Genomic DNA, 17,425 nt, shown 5'->3' with positions numbered 1-17,425 from the left:
TATTGTACAGTTGAATGTCTCAAGTATCTAAGACAGCCGTAATAATAGTCCAGGGTAATAAGGTTTTTTCCATGACACTCGAGCAGCCACAGTACTGAAGCGTTTTTTCGACAGGTAATACCTATAAGAGCAAATTGTAACTATTTCCTGCGTAGGATCTGGCGGCCATTTTTATTTATAAACAATTAAGTGTCAAAAAATGGCATTTTTCCCTTTTTTTTTCAAATCAATGGAAAACAGTGAAACTTATGGTTTTTTTAGAACAATTATCTTTAAGATTATGGAAAAAGCTTTAAAATGACGTATTACAAAGTTTGATATACTCATTTATTGTTAATATAATTGCGAAAAAAGGTCGGAATTGCAAAAAAAATAATTTCGCAATATCTATTGTAAAAATTAGTGTACAGCTTTGAAATTGTTGTCATATAAGGGTTCTTTGGTGCTTAATATGTGATAAAAATTTCAAAGTGATTCATTAAATTGTTTAAATTTTATTCAAATTGTTTATCCCAGAGAGCATTTTTTTTACAATAACATAAGTCAGAAAAAAATGACGTTAGAACCATTCCACAGGTGTCAAATGAAAGAGCATGAGCTATATTTTCAACTTGGTTTAAAAAAAGCGAATGAAAAATGCATTTATTAGTAATAAATAATTATGCAAAAGTATCGTAAATCTTTCCTTATAAACTTTTTATTTTGTTATATAAGAAATTATATATATTTATTACAATTTTTTATCAATTATGATATAAATAACATTACTTGGTAGTTGTGCACTTAAAACAGGGTAAAAAAGTTAATTTTTTTGGAAAAATTATTCAAAAAGTTTATAAGGAAAGATTTGTGATACTTTTGCAGAATTATTTATTACTAATAAATGCATTTTTTATTCGCTTTTTTTAAACCAAGTTGAAAACATAGTTCATGCTCTTCCATTTGACACCTGTGGAATGGTTCTAACGTCATTTTTTTCTGACTTATGTTAGTGCAAAAAAAATGCTCACTGAGATAAACAATTCGAATAAATTTTAAACAACTGAATGAATCGCTTTGAAATTTTTATCACATATTAAGCACCAAAGAACCCCCATTTGCAAAAATTTCAAACCTGTACTCTAATTTTTACAGCAGTTATTGCGAAAATATTTTTTTTGCAATTCCGACCTTTTTTCTTAAAGATATTTGTACTAAGAAAATCATAAGTTTCACTGTTTTCCATTGATTTGAAAAAAAAGGGAAAAATGCCATTTTTTGACAATTAATTGTTTATAAACAAAAATGGCCGCCAGATCCTACGCAGGAAATAGTTACAATTTGTTCCTATAGGTATTACTTGTCGAAAAAACGCTTCAGTACCCTGGCTGCTCGAGTGTCACGAACAGGGTATATTTTTGTCTTATTACCCTGGCCTATAATGATTGAGGATGGCAAAGAGATAGATTATTCTATTTATTCACGGTTTTTGCTAGACATTTTAAAGAACCGCTTGGATTGACATGAAATTTGGCATACACATAGTTAACATGTCAAAGAAAAAAGTAATATTGTGGTGATGTATGCTTTCATCCTGGGGGTTTTTCACCCCTTCTCATGAGTGAAAAAATACAAGTTTAAAATAAGTTCGGAAGTGGACAAACTGACTAATTTTAAGCAATTTTTGTTCCATAGCCTTTTTTACTTAGTCAATAATTTTCAAATTATTTGCGCGTGAATACGTTGAATTTTCAATAAAAAAAACACGTTTTTAGACGGTTTTTCCCAAATAACGCAAACAGCATGTATTTTTTCTCAAACACGTACATAGCTTATAATATAGCTTATAAAAAATAATGTATATATAAGGTCTTTAAATGAAGCACTTTTTGGGGAAACCTCATTACTTCTTTTTTAAAGTGTTTCAAAAAAGCTTTATTTTTAGTTTGTAAAAAATTTATAGTATTAAAATTAAGCAATTAAGCAAATCACCTCCTAATTAAGTCAAATGAAATTATTCGTTACCGCTTCAGAAGTTGCTTTACTTATGCATTAATTATACGATATGTCAGTTTCATCAGTGCAAAATGTTATTTTTGAAAAAAAAAAATTTAATAATTTGTTTTTTTTAGTTTTTATTTAAAAAAAAAAGATTTTTTTTCAAAATAATTTAAAAATTATTCGTGGTAGGCACCAAGAATCTCAAAGAGTAAAAAAATGATGGTTTTGCTGTTCTAAATATTTTGGATTTGCTTTTCTGAAAGACAAAAATTGGTTAAGATATGGCTGTTCAAAATTTGCATACACTCTTGATTACGGACTCGTTCAAGCCATTTCAACTACATCCCTTCCAAACAAGAATTCATTGAATGATGAAACTTACAGCTCATAAAAACAATACATACACGAGTAAAGAAACTTATGAAGCGCTAATGACTAATTTCACTTGGAATAGTAATTAGGGAGTGATTTTTTTTACAAAAAATAGGAACCAACTTTATTTTGAGAGAACCTAACTGCCTTACTTTTGATTTTAGACACTTAAAAACAAAAATAAGCACTTTAAAATGGTTATACTGCGTTTTCCCCAAAAAGTGCTTAATTTTTTGGTTATTTCACGTTAATTTGGGATTTGACGAATATTAACCTATTGTTTATTAGCTACAACTCTGCTTCTACTGGGTCTACATACCTCATACATGCACCATTTAACTTTATTATGAACTATAATTATTTTGGATTGTTTTTTTCGATAAAATGACTTTTTGAGTTATTTGCGAAAAACCGTCTAAAAGCGTGTTTTCTATTTGTTGAAAAATGAACATATTAACTCGCAAATAACTCGAAAATACTAACTTAGTAAAAAACGCTATAGAATAAATAAAAACTGCGTAGAATTAGCCAGCTTATCCATTTACGGACATATTTTGAACGTATATCCCCCCCCCCTAGAGAAGAGGTGAAACTCACCCCCAGGCAAAAGCACACAACGGCACAACATCACTTTATTTCTTTAACATGTTAACTATGTGTATGACAATTTTAATGTCAATCCAAGCGGTCGTTTAAAATTTGGAAGCTTTAAATATTTTACCGTGAGTGAATGGACAATGAGAAATATTTTGAGATTGTACAACCCTTCAAGGGGCTGTTTGTTATTACTGTAGATTTGAAAACATGCTTTTGATAAAACGAACATACCAATTATAATTTTATCCAAGATATACCATATACCTAGCCAGATTTTTAACGTGACCCGTCAAAATGGCCCGGTCTAAACCGCCCCGTCAAAAAAGCACCATCAAAATAGCCCGGCTACAAAATAGCCTCGGCAAAATAGCCTGTAAACAAATAGCCCCGACAAAATAGATCGCACACAAAATAGCCCCGGTCAAGACAGCCCCGGCTAAAACAGCCCCGGCGACAACACCCCCAATTAAAAGATTTGCCTTTTTTATGGAGTACCATTTATTTTAAATCACTATTCTAATTGGGAAATAAGCCTCAATTTAACTTAAAAAAATTATTTTATTAACGTTTCGACTTTCACTTCGGACGTCGTTGTCAAAATACAAAATATTAATAAATTAAACAAAAATGTTGTTGCTCAGTAAAAAAATTCTTCCAATAATTTAATTTAATCTGACTCGTTCATATCGGCAATTCAGACATACAGTATGGTGCAAATGAAAGGAATAAATTCGTTATTTCGTAAACCCGCGATGTTAAGGAAAAATCCTAAATCAGGTCGATTTTTATTTTTAAATTAGGATATTTTGGTATATATGTCATACTAGTGACGTCATCCATCTAGGCGTGATGACGTAATCGATGATTTTTTTTAAATGAAAATAGGGGTCGTGTGCTAGCTCATTTATTGTCCAAAAGTGTCCAAAACCATTTTAGTGTCCAAAAACTTTTGTTTAATTTAAATTATTTGACAAAAAAAAAAGGAAAAATGTATGTAATTCATTTAATTCAAAATGCATTTTACTGCTGTCAGAAATCAGACAAAAATGTTTATATTACAAATAAACATTAGTTTTCACTTAAATTAAATGTTCAAACTTCCAAGAACCAGATGGCTTACGGGAGTTGGCTTGAATATGAACATTAAATTTAATCGAAAAGCAGAACACATTCAATCGAAACAGAAGACGTTCGAGTCTCTGAAAAGACCATTTTTATTTAGGCCGATGCTACATTATGCGTTTTGACCGGATGCGGTGAAAACGCATCCGTTTCCAACGCAACCTGACCGACCTGTCACACTATGCGTTTAGTCTGGTGCAGTTTGTAAGCGAATACCGATGACTCAAAACGCATCCGTTTCCAACGCAACCGAACCGATCTGTCACACTATGCGTTTTCACCGGATGCGGCGGAAACGCATCCGGTCAAAACGCATAATGTGGCATCGGCCTTAATGTGGTTAAGATAAACATCTGAATAGAGGATAATTACCATTTCCGAAAAAATATATTTTTAAGGGATTATTCTTGATGAATTCTGAAGGGAGCTTTTTTGTCGGGACTATTTTGTCGGGACTAGTTTGTGGGCGAGATATTATTCCGCGGCTATTTTGAGTGCCGGATATTATGTCTGGGCTATTTTGTCGGAGCTTTTTTCGACGGGGCTATTTTGACGGGGTACCGATTTTTAACAGAGATAATAATCGTCAGTCATTTTTGAATGCAAATTCAGTCGACTTTAGACGTTGATTTGTATAATCGTTTAGAATTAATGTTCCCTGTACAAAAGAAAATGTATCATTTTGGGAAAAAAGTACAACTCCTACCAAAAGGATAAAAAAATAAGGCAAAAACCGAACTTCACTGTAAACCGCAACTTCATTTTATTAATTAACTTGGTAGTTAAAATGGTAGTTAAAGACACAAGTTTTTTAAACTCTACTAATTTCATCCACGTCTTATCTCCCGCTATGGTAATTGAAAAACCGCAATGGACTGACGGCGGACACCACTAAATGATGAGTAGGGGTAATTGTGTATCGGAATAGAATGGAGATATAGAATTAACCAGAAACAACGACGTAGACCACAAAAAGATGAATCCATGAGTTACGAAAAATTCATATTATGTTATATATTTATAATATCGTACCTACTTTTTTATGTTGATTAAAACTGAAACTTAATAAGACTGACTAACTTATAGTAGGGGATGAAAGTATGCTTAATTTGCATTCACTCGAGCGTCATGGGGACCTATCGGGTTGTAATTATTAGATCCTAAAACCAAAGGAAGTTAAGTAAAGTTTTCTACTGTAGTGGGAAATTTCAATTTTTTAATTTAATTTTCCATTTACAACAATCATTTTTTCCGATTATAAAGCCATCTATTCATAATTCGAAAAATGTCTCGAATAAAAGTTGCTTATTTTTACGTAAAGAATCCAAATCTGCAATAAAAATTTGGTGCTTCTATTTAAAGTCTATTTATTAGTTAAAGTAACCCACCACCCCACCGCCGTGGGTCGTGTTTGATACCATTCGATAGATTTTTGAAAATTATTAAATATGTGTATTTTTCAGTTTTTCGTCCTGATGATAATTTCGAGAAATATGGCGCGGTTCATATTTAAAATTTTAAATTTACTCCCCACCCCTCTCCGTGGAGGGTCGTGTTTGGTATCACTCGATAAATTTTTGAAAAATATTGAACACGGATTTCTTAGTTTTTCGATCTGACGTTCATTTCGTGAAATGTTTGCTTTTTTTTGTGAAACTTTTTGACGCGCCCATTTCCTTAGCCCCGCTCAAATCATCAGATTTTTAAAATATTCACTCTTTTGCATATACTTAACTTACCTTAACTTAATATGGCAATTTCGAGTTTTTCTAAGGATAGATTTTTTTTGGACCCCCTTAACGAACTCCCCTGTGTTAAGAGCCAATATATGGTAGAGGTACATCTACAGGGTACAGGTTTCTCCCCATATGATAATCTGATGCGCTCGAGTAACTGCAAAAATCCCCGCTTGGGCTCCCCTACCATTATAAATTGAAGGATGAAGGAAAAAAACAGGGAATGTCACATTTTATGAGAAATTGAGATATTGATACTTTCTAATAGATATTTTATGTATTTACTATTTACAGTAGAGTGGTAGATAATAACTTGGACCGTCCGATAAATATGCCTGTTTAAAATAGTACTGCGAAGGAAAAAAACTGGAAATGTCCACGCGTGAAAGATAAAAACAAGAAGAGTCCACTTGAACAAAAACAAAAATTAGCTACGTTTTTATTGCGAGTTTAATCGTTTAGTTTCCTTTGTTTATGTTTGTTAGAAAGTTCTTCTTCTTCTTAGAGTGCCTGTCCATCCGAACGTTGGTAATACTTCTGGCTATGATGACTTTGTTAGTTGCTATACGGAATAGGTGTGTTGAGATCTTTCTACACCATACTCTCCTGTTAGCAAGGCAGACTATTCTTCTTCGTTCTGGGCCCTGTTTCCTTCAATTTTACCTTGTAAACTGCATTGGAGTAGCTCGTATCTGCCTTGATTTCTCAAGTCCTAAGTACGGCCCTTCACGATGTTGACTAAATCTGCGGTTGTGTTCATCCTCTATAGCTGTAGTACTTCTTCATTGGTGACTTTGTCTGTGCATGGTATCTTCAGGATCCTTCTGTACAGTCATAGCTCAAAAGCCTGAAGTGTTAGAAACGGCACGGCCTATAAAGTTAGAATTAAGCCTAATGAAGTTTCTCAAGAACTTAATATGTGTTTTAAAGCATTCATGTCAATACATGGTGTAACTAAGGCCAAATTGAATACATACAAAAAATACGAAGCAAGTTTTCAATCCTAATAGCAAATAATTAATATTGAAAAATATCAAAAATTACTAAAAGATTTTTAAATTGAAAACTTACTATTTACTTTTTTAAAAATCTTTTAGTAATTTTTGATATTTTTCAATATTAATTATTTGCTATTAGGATTGAAAACTTGCTTCGTATTTTTACGGCCAGATGGCGCTAGCCACCCATTACCATCATTTTGGCTGCAATATTTGGGAAAACATTTCGATGCGATTTGATTGGATTAAGGAGAACAGTGCCTACGTTCCTTCTGATGACGCTCCAATAAGAGCAGAAAACTGCAGTTAAAGGGACTGGCTGCACTCCTTATTCTAATTAAAAAGTAAGATTGTTTTTCCTTCGTATTGCAGCCGAATATATAAAAATGGTACACACATTTTTATTTTAACATACAAAAAAATTTAAAAGCTACAGGATCTTCTGGACAAGACAAACGTGGTAAGCATGGTTCCCAGCATAGAAACTTGCACCCAAAATCGCGTGAAGCAGTATATAACCACATAAAGTCTTTTAAAACTAGAATATCCTATTACAGTTTACACGAATCTAAGAAAAAGTATTTACCAGAGAGTTTGAACATTACAAAAATGTTCAACTTGTTTAAAGACAAACATCCCACCATTAAAGTTTCTTACGTTACATATTATCAGCAAATTTCGTTTGCCCTTTGGTTACCCAAAATCAGACACATGTTCAGCATGTGATGAATTCTAGGCGAAATTAAAATCATTAAATTATGATAAGGTTGCTGCAGAAATTCGCAAATTAATAATTCAAAATGAGTTAGACAAACGTAAGACACAGATATTCTATAATTTTAAAAAGGCTGCTCTCAAAAAGTCAAAAAAATCAGGCGACCATTGCATTAAACTATCAAAAAAAAAATAATGTATTTCCTTTTGTTATAATTGTTATTGCCATTATTATTGTCATAATTTTGTTTTCAGCCTTTCTATCAGCTGGTGCAACTAATGTTTGTAACGTAAAATATAACGTGGTGTTTGGACAGTCCTTGTTTTTTTCAGATTTTATTTGTAGTTAGCTACTTTTTAATTTTTTTATCTTTGTTCTATAAAAATTTGGTTGAAATATGTTTGTGTATTAAATACAATGTACTTTAAGTTTACTAAATAAACATAAATACTATTTCTTCAGTGCAATGGTTTACAGATATGTAGTCACAAACATTAAATTTCCTATTTTCTCAAAACAAAGATAACGTGACATTCCTTGTTTTTTCCCTTAACCCTTCAATTGCAGTAGAATACACAGAATCATTTACATAAACATAAAAATCTAATTTTTGGAATTTTGGGACTTGTTTTAACCTTCTTTTAGAATTGTATAGAATAGCATATTTTATTTAATTATTCAGTATTATGCAATTACGACAATCCGTAAATTTAAATAGCAATTATAAAGTACAATAAAGGAACACGTCATATTTAATACATTATATTCTTTCAGAATTAACCACAAACACGCTTTATTTGACCACTAGGTGATTATGTCATTATAATTACAATTAAATTTTAAGTAATTTAATTATAAGGAAATAAATCACAAGAAAAAGCAAGGAAATTTGTGCTAATATCTCTACACAATATTTTTGTAAATATATTAAATCAATTCGGAATCAATTGAGGTGAGTAATCAATTCGCAACTATCAAAAATGTAAGAATTTCTACTCAAATGGTCAGAAAATGCTTAAATAAAGCTGGTTAGTACCGGCTGCTGATCAGTGGTAACGCATGAAACCACGTTTGACTTTCGATGATTGGAACAGAGTTTTACAGTTGAATAAGTTTAAAGTCTCTAAAAAACAGCCGTAATAATAACTGATGATGGCAAAAATATTGATAGTCCACTTCTGAATTTGTCATTTGTCCACTTACGGATTGTACATGAAATTTGGCATACACATACATAGCTAACATATTATCAAAGGAAAAGAGTGATATTGTGCCGATGTGTGTTTTTGCACTGGGGGTGAGTTTCGCCCCTTCTCAGAATTGAAAAAATATACGTTCAAAATGAATTCGGTATTGGAAAAACGACTAATTCCAAGCTACTTTTGTTCTATATCGTTTTTTCACTAAGTCAATACTTTTCGAGTTAATTGCAATTGAATATGTTCAGTTTCAATAAAAAAACACGTTTTAGTTGGTTTTCCGCAAATACCTCAAAAAGTAAATATTTTGTTTGATATAATTATAATTATATATATTTTTATTTTTTATAAGGTCCTCATACCCAGTAGAAGCAGCTGTAGGTTATGAAAAATAGGTTCATATTTGTCAAATTCCAAAGTGAAAAAGCTTTGTTTTTTTTAAGTGTCAAAAATTACGCTCAAAATAAAGTTGGTTCCTTTTTTTTGGTAAAAAAAAATCAGAAAAATCGCCCCCTAATTAGCAACCAAAATTAAATTAATCGTTGCCGCTTCACAAGTTACTTTACGCTTCAAAAGTATCAACTTAGCAAAAAACTCTATAGAACAAAAGTTGCTTAGAATTAGTCACTACATCCATTTACAGACTTGTTTTAAACGTATGTTTTTCACCCCCGCGAAGATGTGAAACTCACCCTTAGGGTAAAAGCACATATCGGCACAATATCACTTTCTCTCTTTGACATGTTAGTTATGTGTATGCGTTTCATGTCAATCCAAGCGGTTCTTTAAAATTTTGAGGTGTTAAATGTTTTACCGTGAGTGAATGGACTATGAGAAAGATTTTGAGATTGCACAACCCTTCAAGGGGTCATTTTATATTACTGTATATTTGGAAACATGTTTTCAATAAAACTAAAATCTCAAAGTCGATTGTAGGTGACCATCGAACTTATAATATACTCGTATTTGTGGCCAATGATAATTTTATCCAAGATATATCATATAGCCAGATTTTTAACAGAGATACATAATAATCCTCATAATATATTCTCCAATGCAAATTCCGTCGACATCAGAAATTAATTTTTATAATCGTTCACCTCGTACTTAATAATTGCATAGTGTAAATAAGGGCACAATCTCTGGTTCATCAGGGAATTTCTTCTTTGGTTATTTGCTAACGACTATTTGTTTGTACAAAATATTTCGTACAAATATCGATATGATTTAGTCCTGTCGCCAGGGGGGTACAACGGCTTCCTTTATTCAGATGAACTTACCCAAGATTTTTTATGTATTTTGGCCCGTAGAATACGAATTTTTTGGGTAACAGTTGATGCGGATGTCGATAAGATTGTTATAGACAAAGAACTTGAGGAATTACATAACAGCGATTACTCGCAAAACAAAACATTTTTGAAGTTATACATTACGGGCGTAATGACGGTGAAATTTTATATGGGAAAACCTAGCGACCGGGCGCATGCGCATTATAACTTTGTTCTGATTGGATGTTCAAATGACATGACAAAAATTATCCAATATGGCAGCTGTGGCACAGCTGTGGGACTGTGCATGGTTTGGTTATAATGTATGCTTGTTGCGTTTTAAAATTTGTAGGAAGAGAAACAACAAACAAAAAGTTAGTTAATGGTTATACTGCCTTTTTAAATAGTTTTCATATTATATTTTTGGACTTATTTACATAGAAGAGATGATTGTTGCATGCCAATGTGAAAGCTCATCAAACTGTGCCTAGTATGAGTGCCGCAGATCTCGCTTATTCAAAGCTAAAGAATCTTTCACTGGTAAGTGTTTTATAAATAGTTGATCAAATTTTGTTATGATATTTGAACATAGCCACTTTGCACGACGCAAGTGATTGCGAAATTTATTAGTCGTTATACGGGCTCCGATACCTACCTTGAACCTACCAAAATACATAAGTAGTATGTAATACTATGTAATACATAATTTGATTACCATCAAAATTTCTATCAATATTCAATATTCACCTAATATATTGTCTTCTTACTCTATGTTTTGTTGTATTTTTTCAATTCTAAATCATTTCAATTCAAAATCAAAATAATTTGATTTACATAAGTTAAAAATGTCAAAAGGTTAATCTGTTTAGTTAGACGATCTTCGCACATAATGACAAGCTGTCTCTGTGGCGAAGTTTTAATGCGGGTGAATCCCAATACAACGCAAATACCAGCCGCGTGGTAAGTTGGTTCGAATCCCAATAGAAACTTTTATTTTTTTATTTTTTTTTATACATTTTATGATTGTGAGTATATTTATTATATAATTTTATTTTCAGAAAATACGTATTTAGTTAAAAATTTTTCCGACAATTAATGTTCAGAAATCATTTGTGGCATTTTTAATGTGTTTTTTGGCACTGTTTTAATAAAAATGTTTGAGAAGTAGTAAGTATAAATTAATTTAATATTTAAATAAAATATAAATAAAAAGTATATTAATTTCGTTTATAATCATATAATCATATAATAGAAGTATAACTTCTTACGTGCGTACAAAGTACACACACATTCTTTTTTTGTATTTTTTGGGTCATTCTAAGTAAAAAATGTTCTGACAAGTTTTTTCATAGGATGCATAGTTTTCGAGATAAACGCGGTTGAACTTTCAAAAAATCGAAAAATTGCAATTTTTGAACCCGAATAACTATTGATTAAAAAATAAAATAGCAATTCTGCTTACCGCATTCGAAAGTTCAAGTCAAATTATATCGGTTTTGATTATTTGCATTACTAAAAATTTATTTTTTTATTGTTAAACAAAGTTATAAACACCTAGTGCGTGAGTGATGTTTTCAATAGTTTCTCATTTAAAATAGAACCAGTAGATAGAATAGCTACGAGTGCAACCAAGGCAATTTCTACGTAGCATGCATTAAAACGCATGTATTAGGCACGGGAAACACTATGTGTTTATAGCTTTGTTTAACAAAAAAATAATAAATTTTTAGCACTGCAAATAATCAAAACCGGTATAATTTGACTTAAACTTTCAAATACGGTAAGCAGAATTGCTTTTTATTTTTTAGTCGGTTATTCGGGTTCAAAAATTGCAATTTTTCGATTTTTTGAAAGTTCAATCGCGGTTATCTCGAAAACTAGGCATCCGACGAAAAAACTTGTAGGAACATTTTTGCTTAGAATGACCTAAAACATACAAAAAAATGTTTTGTTTTGCGAGAAATCGCTGTTATATAACTCCTCAAGTTCTTTGTTTATAACAATCTTATCGACATTCGGATCACCTGTTACCCAAAAAATTCCTGTTTTACGGATCAAAATACATAAAAAAACTTGGGTAAGTCCATCTGAATAAAGGAGGCCGTTGTGCCCCTCCTGGCGACAGGACTAAATTAGCAATTATTGTATTATATTGAACTATTCTATTATTGTAACATTGTTTTATGTTGTATAAGGGGAAGTAAAGAAACATTATTTTTATTATTATTTAATATTATAGACGAGCGGTACACTTTAAAAAAATTCTTATTTCTCGATATACTGATCACGGGCGGTGAATGGCTAATTTTGGCCTTATTTATATTTTTGATGGCACTGAAATCGAAAATGAGGTTTATTTGGAACTTAAGGTGAGAAAAAATTGCGAAAAAGGCAATTTGTTTCAACAAAGTTTAATAAAAAAAAAAAAAAGAAATCACATTTTTTGCGTTTAACTCGCTACAAATCTGTTGGGTTTTAATTTTTTTTTCTGAAATTTTTACAGCATATTTTTTTCGCCTTTCTAAAAAGTATGGGACCAGTTTCAAGCCTTCAATCTTATTTTAATAAAAATATGAATTTTTAAAGTTAAAGGTGCAGATTTGTGAATTGCAAAGATAAATTGCAAAAGTTCAGTGACACAATTCGAAATTTAGCTTTTTATTCACGTTTATGTTAAAATAAAGAATACAAAAAAGTTTTCTGAGAGTTGTCGATCAAAATGTTTTATACAAAAAAATACGTGCAACTTTTAATATCGAGGTTATACTTACACCCCCAAAACAAAAGCTTATTTCTCGAGATACTAACCACGGGTGGTGAGTGGCTAATTTTGGACTTAGGTACTTTATGTTCTTGATGGTGTTGAAAACAAAAATAAGTTTATTTTGAATTTTAAGTGGGGGAACATTGTTAAAACGCAATTTTACTCCAAATCTAATCAAAAAGTTTTTCTGCTTTTAGCTCGCTACAACTTTGCTCAGTTTTAATGTTTTTTTTTCTGAAATTTTCACAGCACATATTTTTCACCGTTTAGAAGACTATGGGACACATGGCAAGCCTTCAGTCTTATTGTAAAAAAAGTTATGAATATTTTAAGGTAAAATCACGTTTAAGCTGAAATTACTTTTTTAAAAAAAATTTTAATCACGTTTGTGTTAAAATATAGAGTAAAAAGAGTTTTTTGAGGAGTTTTAGATCAATATGTTTTAAAGAAGAAACGTGGTGCAACTTTTAATTCTAAGAAAAATGTGATTTATTTATTTTTTTTATTTTTAGGGTAAAATTTCAATTTTGACAATGTTTCCTCACCAAAAATTACAAACAAACCTCATTTTCGTCTTAAGCACCATCAAAAGTTTTAAGTAAGACCATGTCAATCCAAGCGGTTCTTTAAAATTAACAGCGAAAACCGTAAGTAAATGGATTAATGTTGAATTTAAAAAAATCTTATTTCCTCATTTCTTTAAACAACACATACATTTCCACTCCTTCGATAAACTAACAATTTACAGGATTTCATAATTAACTACAATAAGGCCAGCGCTAATAAAATTAACAATAAGATCAAGTATTAAAACATTTTTGTAAACATATACATATACGTATATATTTTTTTGTAGAATCCCTGTGTAAACAGTACGAACAGTATAAATATAGAAAATTTTTTTTAATTCACAATTTAAGAAATCAAATAAAAATCTTACCGATTTAACTTTCGAATGTATCATTTTAGGGAAAAGTATAAATCCTACCAAAACGATAAAAAATAAGGCAAAGACCGAGCCTATCGCTAACTTCACTGGAAACCGCAACTTCATTTTTCTATTAAACTTGGTAGTTATAACGGTAGATATTAAATAAAAAAGTTTTTGAAACTCTACTAATTTCATCCACGTCTTTTCTCCCGCTATGGTAATTGAAAAACCGCAATGGACTGACGGCGGACACCACTAAATGATGAGTAGGGGTAATTGTGTATCGGTTTTTATTCTCATGGTGCTTTAATTTTTAATCAGATCTAGTTTCCCATAGTTATGCGATCGAATGAACTTTAGGTTGGACTATGCTGGAGGAGGGGATAAAAATGGTTAATATTAATATAGCTAGATTTTTCTGACAAATATGATGATTCATTGGTAACCCAAAAAAATAACCTACTTTTAAGGGTACGTACAAAAGCATAGTTAAATATACTTTAAATAAAAAAATCTAAAATATAATTTGAATGTAAAACAGGTTAGGAGTCTTCTTCTTCTTCTTCTTCTTCTTCTTCCTCTTCTTCTTCTTCTTCTTCTTCTTCTTCTTCTTCTTCTTCTTCTTCTTCTTCTTCTTCTTCTTCTTCTTTAGGTGCCGTCTTCTTAGTGAAAGTTGGCGATGACTTCTGAAAAGTTTTCTCTATTTTTTGCTTTTATTAGTAAACTTTGAAAGTCTAATCCTTTCCATGCTTTGATGTTCGCAGACAAGTCATTTGTGGTCTACCAGGGCCTCGTCTGCCTTATATTTTCTCTTCTATAATAAGCTGAAGGAAGTTATACCTGACGTGTCTAAGTATGTGTCCATGATAGGTTGTTTTAGGTTTATTGGCAATTTCTGTGAGTTCACGATCTCTATTGATACGCCTCAAAACTTCTTCATTTCTAAGGCAGTCGGTCCATGTAATTTTCAGCATACGACGAAATACCCACATCTCAAAGTTCTCTAAACGTCGTAACTAGCTGACTCTTAACGTCTGAATATAATGCGGTTTTGTTTTATTTATTTTGAAATAAAATATGTTACATCACAGTAAGTAACAAGTAACACTAAGCATTTTTGTTAAACGAACCTATGTGAGAGGAGTTATAGTCCAATGACTATCAACTGCTAGTAGGTTTATTACTTATAACTAAACAAGTCACTTATTTTCACTTAAAACTTTAAACACTTTAAAACATTTATTTTCTAAATGGTAAGTAAAGAGGAGTTCTAATGTTCAGTCTATTTAGTTGTATATAGTTGTCCAATAAATTCACTGCTAATTCGTTGAGATGCTTTTCCAGTCGTTTGAAATACTTATCACTGCATTTGACGATCATCTGCTTCACTGTCTCGATTTTTAAGTCCCTGTAAATGTCTGCATTTAGAATGAACCACGGTGCATTTGTGATGGCATGAAGAACCTTGCATTGAAATCGCTCCAGTATTGATAGGTTGCTGTCTGCTACAGTTTCCCACAGTTCAATCCCGTATGTCCAGATGGGCCGGATGATTGCGTTATAAACTTTTTTTTGCTTCCTCTTCATCCAGATATGTGTTCTCCATCTCCATTTGTCAAGGTGTAATCCAAGATATTTTACAGTATCATGTTTAGAAATGTTCTTTTTATGCATGAGGGTATTCGGTGTTTCTTTGTGACATTTATTGAATACTACGTTAACTGATTTTGCTTCGTTGATCTTTATCTTTTATTTCTAAGCCCATATTTCAATTCGATGTAGGTTTTGTTGCGTTATTTCAGCTACCTGTATGGGATCTGGGTTTTTTACCAGAATTGCAGTGCCATCTGCGAATGTTGCGATTGTAGATCCAGTTGGGAAATGAGCTATAAAGATTGTGTACAGAATTGGTCTAAAGACACTGCATTGCGGGACTGCAACATTTATTTTGTGAATGTTAGACACACTTTCTTCGTATCTTGCATAAAATAGCCTTTCTTCGAGGTATGATTTTCGTAATGTGTATAGCGGCTGATATATTTGTTTCTTCAGTTTGACAGACTCCAATCCGGCATCCAATCCTGGATGCCAGACTTTATCAAATGCTTGACTTACATCCAGTAAAATGGCATTGCAATAGCTCTTTCCCTTAAAAAGCTTATTGTATCTTTTCTACCACCCTGTGCACTTGGTCAGTTGTGCCGTGGTTTTGGCGAAAACCGAACTGATGATTTAATATAATATTATTTTTCTGTATATCAATAAAATTAGTGCAGGTACTTGCAATGGTTTCTTCTGCAACCTTGGACATAGCTGGTAATAATAGGCTAATGGGTCGGTAGGATGCAATCTCGTGTGGAGGTTTTCCTGGTTTTGGAATCGTAATAACTTCTGCTAACCACCATTGTGCAGGAAATTAGCGTCTTCTTAATATCGAACTAATGATCTCTGTTAAACTTAGTACTCCTTTTCTTGGTAGAAAGTTTAATATGTTGTCCGTTATCAGATCATCTCCGGGCGACTTCTTTTTCTTGAGGTTTTTTATTAGATCTTTTACTTCATTAGGAGTTGCCCATTTGTGTGGTAGATTTGTTTGATTAGGACTATCTAAATATTCATAGATGTCGTCATCTTCATTGGCTCTGTTTGTTAGTGGCTGAAAAACCTCCTCTAGGTGTTTTGCGAAATCGTCTGTTTTTTCCTAATCAGTTTTTAACCATTTTAAATCTTCTGTTCTGATAGGTAAAATTTGGTTTTGTGGCCGCTTCAGCTTATTTGTGGCCTTCCATAATGAGTAATCGCTGTCTGCATTAGGTGTCAGATTTTTTAGGTAATATTGAAAATTGGCGTTGCTATGTTGTTTTAGTAGTTCTTTTATTTCTCTACACATTCTGTTTAATTCTGGTGAGATTAATTCTAGGTGAGCAAAGTATGCTAAATGTGCAGTCACTCGAGCGTTATGGGGACCTATTGGGTTGTGAAGAGTAGGTCCTAAAACCAAAAAAAGTTAAGTAAAGTTTTTCCTTTTAGTGGAGCTTTCCATTTTTAATTTAATTTTCCATTTCCAACAATCGTTCTTTTAGATCCTACTTTTAGATCCGTTCTTTCAGATTTACTACGTAAGGAATCCAAATCTGCAATAAAAAGTGGGGGCTACCCCACTCCTGGGGGGGGGGGCTCGAGTTTGGTGCCATTCGATAGATTTTTCAAAAATATTGAATAAGTGTATTTTTCAGTTTTTAGATCTGATGTTCATTTCGCGAAATATCGCGGGATTCGTATTTAAAATTTTAAATTTACCCCCCACCCCTCACCGTGGGAAGTCGTGTTTGGTATCATTTGATAGATTTTTGAAAAATGTTGAGCAAGTATTTTTTAGTTTTTCGATGTCATTCATTTCGCGAAATATTCTCTTTTTTCTTGTGAAATTTTGAGACTCGCCCATTTTCTAACGCCCCGCTTAAATTTTCAGATATTTTAAGGGATATGATAGATTTTTTTCGGCCCCCCCTTAACGAACTCCCCTGCATTAAGAGCCAATACATATATGGTAGAGGTACATTTTCAGGGTACAAGGTTTTCCCCATGTAATAATCTGACGCGCTCGAGTAGCTGCAAAAATCCCCGCATGGGCTCCCCTACTATAATTTATTTTCGATGCATCACAACGTAAACGCAAACTCGATCTATAAACTTTTATTTTTCATCCAGGTTACTTCTTTATCCCTTCCTGCGTAATATGC

At 32.1% G+C, this 17,425-nt stretch overlaps 1 protein-coding gene across 1 annotated transcript in view; it reads right to left on the bottom strand.

Annotated features, from left to right (window-relative positions):
- LOC114340631 (sensory neuron membrane protein 1-like) overlaps positions 1–13,955 on the bottom strand; it is a 147,180-nt gene extending 133,225 nt beyond the window's left edge. Inside the window, exon 1 of the mRNA XM_050651547.1 lies at positions 13,692–13,955. Within this exon, the coding sequence (XP_050507504.1) occupies positions 13,692–13,877 (186 nt within the window). The 5' untranslated portion in view covers positions 13,878–13,955. The remainder of the gene's footprint in view (positions 1–13,691) is intronic.
- Positions 13,956–17,425: the final 3,470 nt, after the last annotated feature.

The sequence above is a fragment of the Diabrotica virgifera genome, chromosome 5 (genome assembly GCF_917563875.1).
Source record: "Diabrotica virgifera virgifera chromosome 5, PGI_DIABVI_V3a".
In the NCBI taxonomy this organism is placed as follows: Eukaryota; Metazoa; Arthropoda; class Insecta; order Coleoptera; family Chrysomelidae; genus Diabrotica; species Diabrotica virgifera.
The sequence above is the reverse complement of the archived record's forward strand: the minus strand, read 5'-3'. Positions and strand labels throughout refer to the sequence as shown.